The sequence below is a fragment of the Lates calcarifer genome, linkage group LG11, assembly GCF_001640805.2.
Source record: "Lates calcarifer isolate ASB-BC8 linkage group LG11, TLL_Latcal_v3, whole genome shotgun sequence".
Lineage (NCBI taxonomy): Eukaryota > Metazoa > Chordata > Actinopteri > Centropomidae > Lates > Lates calcarifer.
In genome coordinates, this window is record NC_066843.1 from 11,194,777 (window position 1) to 11,210,336 (window position 15,560).

Genomic DNA, 15,560 nt, shown 5'->3' on the forward strand with positions numbered 1-15,560 from the left:
CTTAACGAACATCTCAGCTTTCACACCAGGCTCATCCTAACACTAAGCTACCAACTGCGTTGATAAGAATGCTGACTGCTCTTTTCCAATGGAACAATGAGTGGCAGCTGAGAAACTTCACCACACACTGCCATCGCCTTGACTCACTTAGCTCATACAGTGTGTTTGCTCATGGGTGAGTTGCAGAAATGTTGCAGAAAAAGTCAAAGTCTTGCTATTCCTTTAGCGCACCCTAGCAGTGCTCAGCATTACAAGGGCTGGGTCTTATTTTGAAAATTCAATTACATGGAGACTGATGAGTCAGTCTTAGCCATAGGCCCGAGTCATGTGATTGCAGAAGATACTGACAGACTGATTAAAGCACTCTATCTTTCTTTTAGAGTTTGTGTGTGAGTTCTGACTACCCCCTTGGTACCTGACCTGAGGGATTGTTGGCAGCAGGCACAGCATGGTAGATGAATTTGTTAGTGCCAAGCAGTCACACTCTTAATGGTCACAAGCCTCTCACTGGGGATCAGATCCCTTTGCTTTCCGATGCCATAATGATGCAGTCTCTCTAATGTGTGCATCCTTAGGGATGGGGCTTGAGCTCTCAGCCTGTGATTTAGAGGGCCATAGCCTGTCTTATCTGATCGCTTTTCAAAGCTAAAAAAGAGCAAGCTACTGAGCCTTAGTAGTTTAAAGGGGACCAGTTCTGTAGTTTGGCTTTCAAGATGGTGCTTCAGGCTGGGAGACACAAGGGACCAGCACTGTTCCATAATGATAAAGTTACTATTTCAAGCATTTCTGTCTTCTGACTTTATTCTTATGTGTTTGATGTGTTCGTATTAGCAGTTTCAAGTAATAACCTGTTTACTTACTCTGTTTAGAACTACTCTTGTCTGAAACTATGAGAATAACGTCAGAGATTCAATTTTAGCCAAAGTTTTTATCCAACCTTACTATCTGACAGACTAGAGTAAATTAACTTCTTGTCACACTGTGGAAATGGCATCTAGCTGCTCCTCAGTAGATAGCAGAATGTTCCATACCAACTATCCAAGAGCATCTGTGTTTACTGAGGATGAAAGGCGCACCAGGACATTGTACATCTCAGGCAAGACGAAGGAGATGCACAAACGCAACCTTGCTTTGTGGAGCCCAAACAGTTAGCAGACGATTTGTGAACACATCCCCCCGAGGAAAAAGGCCTTGACCCCGCATCGGTTTTTGAGAGCAGAAAAAGCAACTGTTTCCACCTTCTCCTCACATTCCCTCTCTCATACCCCCCTCACCCACCACCCCTCCTCCTCCTCCTTTCTTCCTTCCCTCCCTCTCTCTCATCCTTTCAAGAGCGAAGTGTCAAAAAACATGGCATCTTACAGCGCTCGGTACAACTCTGAAGAAGAGAAGAGGGAAAAAAGCTGTACCACCCAGTCGGGCTGATTGAAGACATCTCAGAAGCCTTAGGTGTACGACATTCCTCCTCCTCCTTTCTTCACTGACGCCTTTATAAACAAGTTTCAAACGCCCCTGATCTAGTTTGACAAACTTTCTCCAAAGAGCATTTGAAGAGAGGATGAGAAAATGACACCCCCACATGTGCTTTTTTTTGGGGGGGGGGGGGGGGGGGGGGGGGTGCCGGCAGAATCAGGTCTCCGCTTACTCTTCTGCTTTTCAATCACTGCCATCTCTCTGCCGCTATCTCTCTCATACTTTCTTTTGCTTTTTACTCTCTACTCTGACAGGTCTCCTGTGGTCCCCTCAATTGCACAAGAAATGGCAGTAAATCAAGAAAAAAGACAAAGAATAAAGAGACAGAATACTTAACAGAGCTTTGTCAAGGATACAGTGTATAAATGTAGCTCAAGTGCAATAATGAGGAGAGACATCTAGAAGGCAATTTATGTGTTTTAGTTAACAAACACGTTAAAGGTCCCATATTGCATAGTGTGAGATTTCTGTGTCTTTTTTTGATTATAAAGCAGTCGAGGTGCTGCATAAATACTGTGAAGGCGTCAAAACACTCAGTCCAGGAGAAATACTCACAGCCTGTATTCATAAACTGTGCCTCTAAACAAGCCGTCAGGACTTTCATGACTGTCATCTCATAACTATACAGTCACCGCCCTCAGCCATGCCCCCAGCACGGCCCACCTGGACGCATCATCCAAACCTTTTTTGTTATTGTTCTACCTTTATTAATAACACAACACCAATTGGTCAGTCCATCAGATGTCAGGAAGCTAATATAGCATTGCACAGCCCTCCTAACAATGGTAATATCACATTTTTTTCCTGAAATACCAGAGCATTTTAGTCTGAATTTGACCTTCTGGGCCTTCGGATCATCTCAGTGCTGACTGCTCAACATTTTCCTCTCTTTCCTTTACCAGTTAGTTTTACCAAGCTACAGTAAGCTATAGTCCATTTCTTGTGGTTGTCCTAGCCGTGCGTTATTCAGAGAACACTCAGGCAATCAGAAGAGAGGCTCAGAGACAGACGCCCTGTTCTTGCTAGAGCTCCAGAGAGAAGTGTGAGAGATGGAAAACTATATTGAGATGGTGTTTTGGTACTTAAAACCACAAATATATATTCTTATTGAAATATGGGGCCTTTAACAAATCAAGATCTCTGGGCTTCAAAGATTCCACTTTTTCAATCCCAAAACACGGATACACATTTTTTTTTTCCTCTAACATCCAGTATGTTGTTGATGTCTTTATTGCATCAAATCAATATTTATACACTTTAACCATACTGTAATTAGATCTTATTTTTATTTGGGCCATCATCACAGTCCGTCCCTTTGATTTCTACCACGAGAAGGTCTACTGTGGTCTGGCTGTGCCAAGTAAAGTCGTGGGAATTTTCAACTTAATTGTTTTGATGACTAGAACAAACAAGAGCTAGCCTCGGGACATTGTTAACCACTGACATGTTCACACACACAACCACACTTTCAAAGGAAGGAACATTGTCACCGTGCTCCAGGGTTGATTAGCACACCAGAACAGACAGTGACTAAACATGAGTGGTGACATCAAAGCAAAATGGCCAGTCACGTCTCTGTCAAAGGTTCTCTTTGTATCTCCATGTGTTGTGTGTTTGTGAGAGGAAACATCTTGCGTGTAATAAGCAGCAAACTAACTAGAAAGGGTAGCTGGAAAAAGCTGAGGAAAACATTTTATTTTTAGAAGCAAATGTGATTTTTGATGAAAACAACTGAAGAATGGAAAATAAATAGAGTGGTACTGAGAAGTACATCTTAAAGGGTTTTTAAAATAGATGATTGTGAAGTAAGAGATAAAATAAATTCATTCAAGACTGTACTTCCAGAGTCACTAACAAACTTCTTAGCTGACTGTTACTCACAGGACTTATTCAACTAATAATTATGAAACAATTTTTAAATCTTACATTTAGTAATATTGTCTCTCTGCAGACAAATGCAGTCATACAAAGGGAACGCTTTATAATATCAGGCTATATTTGCTAATAATATTGTGATGCCAGAGATGTGATGATTATTTTCCAGTAATCACAAACGACTAATGATTCAAGTGAAGACAGTAAATGATGAAAAACAGATTGTACTTTTCGTGGTCAATTACAGAAGTTGACGAATAGGTCATTAGGGGTTTATTTGACTAAGACCGGGAAGTCCTGTAGCTCAAGGAGATCTGTTTCAACATGCACACGACAACGCTGAACTTTTGATCCTCTGAAAATACTGTGTTGAAATGAAAACAGCCTCTCTCTCCGCATTTAACTGCTATGTGTATGCACAAGTACACACACACAAACACACAGGCTTTCACTTTGTTGTTCTTACTATAGACTGACTGAAGATTTTATCACAAACACACACACAGTTGGGTACATCTCAGCCTCACAACATTTTTTGAAGCTCTGTGCATGGATAAATGTTTTTAAATGTTAATGTGGTTATTTCATCATCAGCTGCGCTCATGTGCAAGACGGGACACAGTGTATCTGCTTTCATCTAGATTTATGTTATCTCTCTTACCCTGTCATTCTTTATGACAATGTTGTTGTTTTTTTCAAAAGCATTCCTCTAAAAAAAGTGAGGACACAGATCTCAGTGTTAAACTTGCAAGAACAGAATTTGTTTCTTTTACTGTATTACTTCATTTGTCAAACAGATGTTTTTTGCTTAGCAACTTCATTTCCTATATGGAAACAAAAACTAAATCACTGGAGAGTTAGAAGTGGTTCACAGTGTTGCACATATGACATTTGTTTGTTTTTTTTCTGTGTGTGTTTCCAGATTGAGATGAAGCTCAAAATACTGGAGTCTAAGCACCAGGAGGAGAAACTGAAGATGCAGCAGAGACATGATGCAGATGTTGAGAAAGTAAGAATCCTAAGTGAAAGGTGATGGATACTCTGCCAACACCAGCTACCAATGTGGATGGATATTTCACCTCCTGCAATGTATTTAATTTCTGGCTGTAGTGTGTAGAGTTTATGAGTTTGTTGTTACGTGGTAGCAGTTTCAAAATTTGTAATGATAGCAGTTGCTATCACTGACATATCTAACATTACAGATCACTGTCAATGAATTTGGCCAGTTATAATTGGAAAGGGATGAACATGAATAGTTGCTTTGTAGTATATAAATGACTACTATGAAATCATACTCTTGCAATCTTAAATACCCAGAAACAAATAAGATCTCCTCCTACATTAATTAAAATAGCCTACCTCAGCATCCATTGGCAGTTTATAGTCTGTGGTGCACATCCACCTTTGATTTGGCCATAGTTTTACCATGACTTTGCATACCATTTGCTTTAGGAGAAAGATGTCAGGGAAAGGTGTAGTCTGACCATGGCTGAAGCCCATTCTGGACAACTACTGTTTGTCTTTGGTTGCATTTGGCATGAAATTGTACTTGCTTTTCAGCCTCTTCATCAGGCAACCATGATTTCAAGAACCCAAACTAGGCTAGAATTTGCACCATAGAACTGATAATTAGTCTTTATAGTTACTGGTTTATATTGAGAAATAACACATAAAAGGAGTTTGAAATGAGTTGAGGATTTCTTCTAGGGCGACTGAGCAGGCAGGTCTGTTAACTCAAGTGCTCATGAAAACTAGTTAACCTGTATTACGATGCCCATCATCCACTCCTAATACCATTTGGTGGCTAATGAAAAGGAAGGGAACGTGCCTCTCCTCTTCTCATCGCCCCATCCCACAAATAATCATCCCTTCAAAGCTCTTTGTCAGCTGGTGAAAATAGCAGTAAAGCTGGTTTGTTTCACACTAGGTGCCCATCAGTCAGGCTGCAGATCAAGCACCTGGGATCTGTCACGTCCTCAGTATGACTCTCCTTTGCTGCCACAGAAGCTTTTAATAAAAGAGAAAAAAAAGCTCCAATTTTCTTTCCACTTTAAGATGCCCATGGCTTCTTTGTGTTTGACAAGAGACAGGATGACAGCTAGCTCTCTCTCCCTCTCTTTCGCTCTTTAATTACACACAGATTGCGAGTTATGTCCAATTTAATTTCCTCAGAATTTTACCCAGTATTCCCTCTAATGGCTTCAAAGGGGAGTGATTCTGGTGTGCACTCTAACGAGCTTGATGGAAGGTGGGCAAGCTAAGATTTTATTTTAATTATTCTTCTTATGAATAATGTATAGAGTGCTGAAAGGCCACTGGTCATTGTCCCCCTGCTTGAAATAGAGAGGGTAATGAGAGAACAGGCCAGAGTGTTGTATGCTAATGGTCGTGGATCGCTAGTCTGTGTAGTTGTTTGTTTGGGATTAAATTACTTTTGTGTTGTGTTTCTGCGTGTACAGAAAGTATACTCGTGTTGTAACTACAGATTTTGTAGGTGTGTTTTCTTCTCCAGTTCAGTTCTCTTTACTCTATTAACTGATGGTATTGGCTATGAACAGCCAGACTGGTTCCCCCTGCATTAGTCTTATAAAAGCCTAAAATGGGCAGTCTAAAAGCTGTCATTTCCCACCTTCTAGTGCACTCTCCCTGGACCTGGCACTGTGTCATTGCCTCGCTTGGTGGACCCCCCTAAAAAGACAACAGTCTCTCTGGGGTGGTGAAATGGTAAAAAAAAATTGGGTTTCCCTAAATGTTCTGTGAACTTTGCTCCAGCTGCGCCATCCTCCTTTCATCTCACCCATCCTGTTCACACAGGGCTGGGCGACTAAGTGCACTTGGGTAGAACAAAATGCTGGAGAGATAAAGTCTTATGGACTGTGGGACAGTTCTCGTCAGAAAAATAACCACTCTCACTTTCTGTCATTTCAACCAGAAAATCGTTATTATCTGTTGTTGGACTAGTCAGTTCTGTCTTGTTAAATATCAATACCATAATGAGTTATGCTACAAAAATAGCTTTAGAGTAACTTTTTAAGTTAATTCTACTGTGAATGTAGAATTAGATAAGGAAACACAAGGACTGTTGTCTGCACATAATCTTATCTGTACAGCGCTAAAAGCCTGGATTGTAGAGTCATTTTACAAGAAACTAAGTGGGATAAAACCACCCTTGTGAATTTGTAGAAAATCTGCTTTCTGCAATGCTGGGCAGTAGACCCACCTTTAGATCAATTGCGTAATATACATATACATACGCATTATGCAGGTGAGCCAAGACAGCTTCTTCCACAACATGGAGAGTGCTAGACTGTCCTTTTATACGGGAGCTCCAACTCACCATGGTCTAATTTAACTAATTACACACAGATGGCAGCAGCAAACAGATGCAGCTGCCTCATCACATTTCAGCACAGGTGGTTCACTCAGTCATCATTTCACTCAGTTAGCCCGTAGTCTCTTTAGGATTAGATATGCATGACGAAGATGAAGTCTTGTCAGGTCATACAGTGAATTCTACATAATTTTCTATGTCCATATAAATATCAAATCTTTAAATTATGATAAAAAAACAAATTTATTCAAGATAAACTAGCTTATCCAATTGAGGAGTCAGTTTTAAAGATAGAAAAACCATCATTTTGTGTTTGTCGGATGATCATAATTGAGGTTTTTTTTTTTTTTTTTAGATCACAAATATTACTGGTGTAAACAAACCTATAACACCAACAGAAAACATTGATAACTTAGATTTAGTTGTTGTTAGTCCTGACACTCAATTTAAAACTGTCCGATGAAGTTTTCTCACAAACAAGAATGGAAGTTCTGTTTACCTTCAATATGTCTCACCAAAACAAACTGAGTATCCTTGAGTCCGAACAAAGACGTTTTCGTTTTCCTCAAAATTGTGAATCCATTGTTTGCATTGTTTACAGTCATGTTTACTTGCTACTAGCCTACTTCATTCCTGCCTCGTTGGTGCTAATGGTTAAAAACAATTGTCCATTAATGGTTGATTGCTTTGACAGGTATAGGTGAAAGTAAAAAGCTTTAACAAAGACAGATCAATAAAAAACATAATTTATTCAAGATTGCCGCTTTCTCAGTAGTAAAACAAAACAGCTGAAAGTTTGCCAGTATGTGTTTAAAAACAATCTCCCTCTCCCTCCTTAGATTCTGGACCGAAAGAATGGTGAGATTGAAGAGATGAAGGGCATGTACCGGGCCAAGCAGAAGGAATCGGAGGAGATGATCCGTAAGCTGGAGAAGAAAGGTGAGAGGTCACAAGACTGCAGGGTTAACTGGGAGGATGTTTATACTAGTGTCTCTGAACACTCAGGGTAAAAAGCCCAAAAAGATGCAATTCCACAGGAGCCTGTGCTAGTGTAGAGTGACATTCTCCAGCTGTGCTGCTCAATCCAAAGTTTATCACATAATGTGTGTCTTTTTCTTCATGCTTAATTTCCTCCTCCCTGTTCCCTCTCCTTCTCCTCTCCTCTCTACTCTTTCATCTGTCTCAAAAAGCATTAGATGAGAAACAGATAAACTTGGCGAAGAGAAGCGCTACTGGCCATTTGATAGAAGCAATATCTTTATTGACATTGATTTACCGACAGCGCAACAATGAGCATCAGTATATGTCTGTCTGTGTGTGTGTGTGTCCATCTGTGCACATACCCCGAGGCAGGGCCTGACTGTGTGCGTGTGTGTGTGCGCTCCCACAGTTCAAAGTGTGCTGCGGGAGTCCCAGGTCATCTGCGAGAGCAAAGAGAAGCAGATTGCTGAGCTGAAGAAGATGTCGGATCAGAGCACGGACTCCCTGAAAAACGAGTGGGAGAAGAAGGTATGAGGAAAAAGTTGAAGGGCTTGGATATTCGGCAGCCCAACCCCCTGTAAGCAGCCCTGAGCCAGAGGAAGACTGTTTGATAGCATGAGACTAGCAGACTTTGCAGCAGCCAAGCCCTGCTGCGGAGTTAGAAAAAAATCCTTATTCTTTCATGCTGTGCTTAAGTTAGTGTGCATTTTTTTTTTTTTTTTTTTTTTTTTTTTTTTTGTGTTGAAAAATTAATGCCTTCTGTCCTGGGTAAATTGTGTTTTCACTCCTGATAGCTTTAGCTTATGAAGCTGTTGGGGTTCAGTAAGATCCTAATGAAATTTCCACCCGTCTCTTCAGGGTCACTTAGTGTTTGATGAACAACCTTGTGGAACAATTTTTCTCAGATGTAATAAAAAAAATCATCATGGAGCCATATAAATTGTGTTTATTCCTCTTGAATAGGCAACGTGTTACATGTCTGAAGAAATAGATTTTATGAAAGGACAACTGATAATTGAAACTAAAGTAGCAAAGTGGTCATGGAAATGAAGGAGGGAAAAGATCTGTGACTGATTTGTAGTTATCTTCTGCCCTTCCAGCTGCATGCTGCTGTCACAGACATGGAGCAGGAGAAGTTTGAATTGCAGAAGAAACACACAGAGAACATCCAGGAGCTGCTGGAGGACACCAACGTCAGACTGGCTAAGATGGAGGCAGAGTATAATGCTCGGTCACAAGCAACTGTGAGTACAAGAGCAGGCATTTGTGAGTAAGTGTGTACTGTATTTAAATTTTTTGAGGAACTTGTACTTCACTTGAGTTTTTCCATTTTATGCTGCTTTATCCTTCTACCCCACCATTTTCCTTAGAGAAATATTGTTCTTTTTTTCTCCACTATATTTATATGACAGCTACAATTGATAGCTTCTTCTCTGATTAAGATTTTACATAAAAATACATGTGATGAGTTTATAAAATACAATGCACTGTTAAAGACCTCTTACAAAAACGCAGTGTCTACTTGGTGCGCTTTGTCATGTTTCTGCTGCTCATCAGTTGTTAGCACGTAAACCAAAGGCGTATTGCCCTCTAAACTTCCCAGATGGTTTAATGTAAATCATAAATAAATAACTGTTCAAATTCATCCTTATCCTTGAATTTGGTGATTAATGGTCAAAGGTCAAGGATTACTCAAGAATTCATATGCTAATTAAGTTGAAATACACTTACTTTGTTTTATTTATGTCATTTTATTAAGATCCTCACTGCATATTTTATGAGTCTGAAGAGATATGGATGTAAACTGAGACATACAACTGTGAGGCAGTAATTCTAGTTAATTTTAATAACTTTCCTCAGACTCCATGTGGTGTGATTTGACTTTGGTTTGTTATACTCATGTTTATTTAATCTGTTTGTGATCCTCACTGTATACTAAAGAGAGCACAGCTTTCAGAGATTCATCCTAAAGTATTCAGACACTTCATGTGGGCAGATTATTTTCTGTAACCCACACCAGACTTTCTCTGGAAAAAAAACAGGATTCTGGGTGACAAGATGGCTGTATTTTTGCATAAAACTCTTGCCTTGTTTACCTCTAAGTGTTTACATCTGTCATATCTCAAATTATAAAACAGTGACCCACACTGCTTCATGGCTGAAATGAAGGGAGACATCCTGTAACCTCTGGGCGAGAATGACTCTCATAGCTTATATCTGTCATCTTTATAAAGGCCTTTGATCCAAGTGTATATTAAATCTTACTCATGGCAGTGGTTGTGTTCAAAGATGTCAATGCACACATACATACACGCACCTCCCAGAGCCACTTTTTTCTTTCTTTCTCTGTTTCTTTGATGTCATATGAAAGGACTTTGGTTTTAAGTGGGATCGCACACATTTCGTTAGCAGGGATCATCAACACCAGAGGCCAGTTGTTTCATAAATAGAATTGTTATCAGTATCAGCATTCATGGGCTGTCATATACACACATATTGCTCCTGGCCTTAATCTGTCAGCAGGGCCACATTTAAAAGGCATCAAACACTGGACAGTGCGGGTCTGGTGGTAAGGCCCCTCTTTTAATAATTAAAGACAGACAAGGCCCCGGAGAATGAAAAGAGCCCTCTGTCGTCTTAAATTAGCTGCTGTCCTGCTGTGAGTTTGAGCTGACCTACACACACACCTATGATAGGATGTTCAAAGTGGACTTTATCTCAGGTGAGTTATTACAGCTTTCTTGTTGCGTGGTTGCTGTCTCTAAGCTTAATCCTTTAGATTCAAGGTCTTGAAGTTCTCGTGTCTTTCTCTGTTGTTGTTGTTATTTGTGGGACTATAGAAATTTCAAGATATCAGCGAGAAGACCTGAGTTTATCCAGTGTGCAGACTTTTTGTGTTTGTAGGATATTCAGGCCTACACAGTTTTGACCTAGTGACTGTGAGCATGCAGTTTGTACTGACACTTCAGTATATACTCATCTGTTTTAGTCCTCTGCCACTCCTCCACTCACTACAAGGGGGGGAAATGTTGATGCTGATAAAAGTTCATACCCAGGACGCAATGTGAAAAGTTCGCCCAGTTCACATGTAAAGCATGCAAGCCAAGACAAACCCAGATTGATGATTCATGCTCATTCAAACACAGCACACTGGATCTGGTTTAATAACAGTGAAATGAAGAATGTTCATCTTCCCATCGCTACCTGGTTGGATTTCTATCCAACGCAGATCAAAGATCACACAAGGTGCTTACAGATATGTCAGATGTTGTTATTTTTGGACGTTACTTATGCAAAGGGCAGAACAGATAGAATGACTGAGTAGGTGTTTGAAAAGAAAGACAAGCCGGTATTTGCCCTGGTATTGCACCAGCTAAACGTCTTGACTGCAGTTCATGCATGTCCATATCCAAATGACTGATGATGGAGATGTTATTAATATTGTTTAGTGGTTAGAGATCCACTTGTAACAATATCTCTTTCATTTGTACTGCTGGTATTTAGCCGATTGTTTAGCTAGTATCGTGTTATCTTTTGTTCCAAGGAGTTTGTCACATAACTGTGATAATAGCACCAGAATAGTTAATAACTCTTTAAGTCTGCAATATCCTATACAAATATATAATCATACTGTAATGTCTTGTGTTTTCAGCTATAGAAAACAATATCCACACCCCCAGTAGTGGTCATGGAAAATCAGGGTTAAACTAACTTAATGGTGCATCTTTTCCTCAAGTCTGCTGTCTATTCTGTCTCCATTTCTTGTGGCTCATGCCAGACTTTTTCCCTCCATTTACTGCTCTTCCTCTGACACTAGTGTTTGAAACTCAGCAGGCATGCATACACAGCCTGACAAGCCTCAGGAGATGAGTGATGCAGCCTGTCCTCCAGTTGCTGGCCTTAGTTCTGACACTTAAACTGTAAAAGGTCATCATTCACTCTGCGTGAATTTTTTGCTACAGATTACTTTTTTTTTCATCTTCAAAGACTATCACTTCTAAATCTTTGAAGAGGAACAGAGCTCATAATGTGGCGTATGTAGTCTGCACTTCACACCTAGTAATTCTCCTTCCAAAATACCTAATTAGGGAACATAATTTGCTCCCACTGAATGTGTCCAGGTGTACCCGGCCTAGCTTCAGTATGGAGAGGTGCTTCTTCTCATCTCCTGCCAGAAAACTAAGTGTCAGCACGCGTTCTAGCACAACACAGACCCCTTGTTCCTTTCCTTAGCACTCTACAATGCTAACACAAAGACGGAAAAAAAAAAGCTTCTCTTACCAGTCTTGCCGGGTGGTGCTCTCATACTTTTTCAAACACACTGCTCCCTCCTTTCCCATCATTCCACCTTCTGTCATCACCAGATTCTGTCAGCATCTAGATCTACTAGCACGCTCCATCTTTAATCAGCGCCCCATCATCACCTTTATCAGCCGGCCCACACTGCATTCCATGTTGTCATATGCACACGTACACACACAAAGACGCACATGCACATACAGGGGGACAGTATGCAGAGAGGGGACATTTCATCAACACAGTGCCAGAAGAAGCTGTCTGCTGCACTTGGACTTTGATCATTTCCTTTATTGAAAAACAGAAACCTGACTGGACTTTTGACATTTGGTTAAAGTAACAGTAACCACTGTAAAATACCTTCCCCCTAAGTTTGGCAGTGGTGAAATATATCAATGTACAATGGAGTTATTTCAGCCTTAAAGCTATATGTACATTTTTGCAATTGCTACATAGCCAACGGCTAACTCTTACTTTGCCTCTGTTTCTATCACTTTTCTCCCACTGAACTTAGCATGCTAACCACTTCTCCCCATCCTATCTTGTAACACTGCTTTGCGATAGTGAATCACTGTGGCATCCAGTCAGCCCTCAGTGAGAATGAAGAAGCAGTACTGCCCTAAGGGTGTATTCTAACTTCTTGTCTTGTAAGCACAATGATGGCTGAAAGCTGTTAATGTTAACATTGGGTACGTAGCAACAGCAAAAACTTACATGTAGCGCATTTAACATATATAATCAATGAATTCAGCTTTTTGGAACATACGTTGGTAAGTTTAAAATACATGGTGGAGTTTTTTGCATATTGCCAACTACGTACTGTATAGTCCTCGGTTTGAGTCCAGCTAGGGTCCTACATGTCATGTCATTACCTATCTCTCTCTCCCCCAATCTCCTATCATCTTCCTATTCTCAACAACAAATAAAGGCACAAAAATATCTTAAATCTTAAACCTCAATCATTTTCTACCATAAAGTGAAACCTGCTTTTCTAACACAACTACTTGAGATGAAGACATGTTAAAAAGAAAAAAAAAAGCTGATCCAAAGGTTACTAAACAGGAAAAAGTTTCCCAACAGGAAAAATACCCCTTAGCCTGTGCTGCCATGATGAAAAGAACAGTACAGACAGAAATATTTTCACTTGATCTTGCTTCTCCTGTGTAGGAGTGAAAAGGTCTCTGCTGGTTTGACCTTTGGTACCGTTTGTATAGGAGAGGATATTTTTAGTTTTTGATGATTTGCAGATTTTTGAAGAATATCAGCACAGAATGGTTTATTTTAAGTCATCCCCTGTTTAGATGCGATTATTGGTACAAAATATAACTTAAGCAGTAAGTATCAGTAATTTAAAAGTAAAAATCTTTGACTTCTGTTTAGAATGATTATTATACTGCATAGTATATACAGACAAAAATCAGGGGGCTACATTATTAGCCACATTCTTCCATATTAGCAACCAGATTTCTGTATCTGACCTCTCTATGGCAGCCTGCAGTCCTCTGACCAATGACATTTTCAGGCTGCTGCCCTCAGTGGTTCAAGCTGTATGGTTTATTGCTTTCTGTGTATCTGTGTGATCAAGGAAGCAAACGGTGCGTGAGCTGGAGCTACGGGTGAAACAGCAGTCAGTGGAGGTGGAAAAGGGCAACGCGCTGCGCCAGAAGGTGACACAGGAGAAGGCCCAGTTGGAGATCCACATTGCATCCATCAGCGCTGAACTTCAGGAGGCCAGCAGACGGTCTGGGGCTTTTTTGACATGTGAAATAGAGAGTGATAAAAGTATTTGCAAATTTGCAAAGCTAAATAATGCTAAGTCTATGCCAAGTTTTCATACCTGTGTTTAAAATGCTCTTTATTTTAACAAGGCTGCTTAAATAAAATAAAATGTTTCTCATCTAATTATCTAACTATGAAGTTGGAACAGGAACAGGTGAGTGTGTGTTAACCAACCTATGACACAGTCTGACTCAAGCTCTTAACTGTCCACAGGACCATGATTCTGCAGAAGGAGAAGGAGCAGCAGAGTGAGCAGTACGAGCAGACAGTGCAGAGGCTCCAAGCCAAACACGAGACTGACATGAGCCACTTACACCAGGAACACGCTCTGTCTGCTGCTAAGGTCCAAATTACCAAAAAATCTCCACACGGCTCTCCCTACATACCTGCTACATTTACTGCTGGCTGATGCAAAAAACAAAAACCTTTACCAATTTCCTCTCCTTTCCCCTCATGCAGGCCTCTGAGCTAATAGAAGACTTGGAGAAAAGGTGTAGCTCAGCTCAAACAGCAGCTACAGGACAGTGAACATCGAAGACACCAACAAATCAGGGTATGCTTTGGGTGGCGGAGGTGTGGGCCATTTTATGTGCATGCGTGTGCGCAGTGTGTAACATTATCACTCATTCAATATCATTTCACTCCTTCTTCTTCTTCTCAGGATCAAGAGATAAAGTTTCAGCAAGAAAAAGATGAACTGCAGATCAACTATGAGAAAAAGGTAGTGTGTAACTTGCTCCTTCAGGAAAACTGATCCACTGAGCTCCATAGCTTCTGTCATTGCATTAAAACAGCCCTGGACAAAGTGATTACAGTCAAGTAGAGATCAAAGCCTGGAGTCACATGTTCCTTTCAGTTCCCCTTACTTTTAGATTTTATGTCTGGTCTCATAAAATCAGTGCCGTGATTAACAGGTAAGACAAAGAAATGAGGATGAAATTTTATAATTTAGTATAAGAGTTATCAAGTGAAGAAAGTTGAGAATGGGAGTTATAATCCAATTAAAGTTGTAGAGTCACAAAAGATGTTTAAAAGGGACATTTTTCCATCTGAAGCATGCACTGTCATTGTAGCCAGACCTACACTTAATTGCACCCAGTTCTTGACTTTTGAGAGACCCTCTTCAAAGCCACAGTGCAGTCATAAACCACAGAGTACAGAGACCATTGTTAATGATCGGAGCTGGACCAGACCAGGCCAGATTTCTTAGGTGAAGATCAGATTTAAAGACCGTACTGCACCTGGGTCATCTTCAAAGTGCCACAGTTACAATGTGTGTGTTGGTGGCAGGCTGGCATACCCATAGATGGGCCCCTCTGGCTGATACACCTGCAAGAACTTAACAGGCCTCTGTGCACATTATTTGAGGGTCAGGGAGAATTTAAATTAAATTTTTCTCAAAGAACTTTCAGTTTTGATGTCTTTGTGTTTTCCTCAAACGTGGTCTGTTTTATTCTGTCCTTGTAATCAACCTGTATCTTTCCCCACTTTTCCCTTTTTTTCCCCTGCTTCTTTCTACAAGGTGACATGAGATGAAGTCAGTTGTTCATTTTCCTTTTTGCTTCCTCTGAAAAGATTCCGTCTTTCCACTCCTCGGGAGTGCTAAATGAGACACGTGAAGGAGGCCAGACTACGGTATCTGGACATAAGAAGCGCCCATATGGCTGCCATAGATCCAGAGTGAGAGGCCCTCTGTGCAGGCAGATAGGCTCAGATGGTACTTTTGATGGGGTGATAGAGAGAAGAGACGAGACCAGATGCACAAGGTTACAGGCAGGATAGTTTTGTTGAGTGGTGTTTGATGGTGTCTGCTGTTGCACTCACT

The 15,560-nt window shown here is 40.5% G+C and overlaps 1 protein-coding gene across 1 annotated transcript in view; it reads left to right on the forward strand.

The window, feature by feature from the left end:
- cep112 (centrosomal protein 112) overlaps positions 1 to 15,560 on the forward strand; it is a 94,454-nt gene that overhangs the window by 16,258 nt on the left and 62,636 nt on the right. Inside the window, 9 exon segments of the mRNA XM_018670857.2 lie at positions 4,271 to 4,357; positions 7,519 to 7,618; positions 8,070 to 8,188; positions 8,761 to 8,905; positions 13,544 to 13,697; positions 13,949 to 14,078; positions 14,195 to 14,221; positions 14,223 to 14,288; positions 14,397 to 14,456. Of these exon segments, the coding sequence (XP_018526373.1) occupies positions 4,271 to 4,357; positions 7,519 to 7,618; positions 8,070 to 8,188; positions 8,761 to 8,905; positions 13,544 to 13,697; positions 13,949 to 14,078; positions 14,195 to 14,221; positions 14,223 to 14,288; positions 14,397 to 14,456 (888 nt within the window).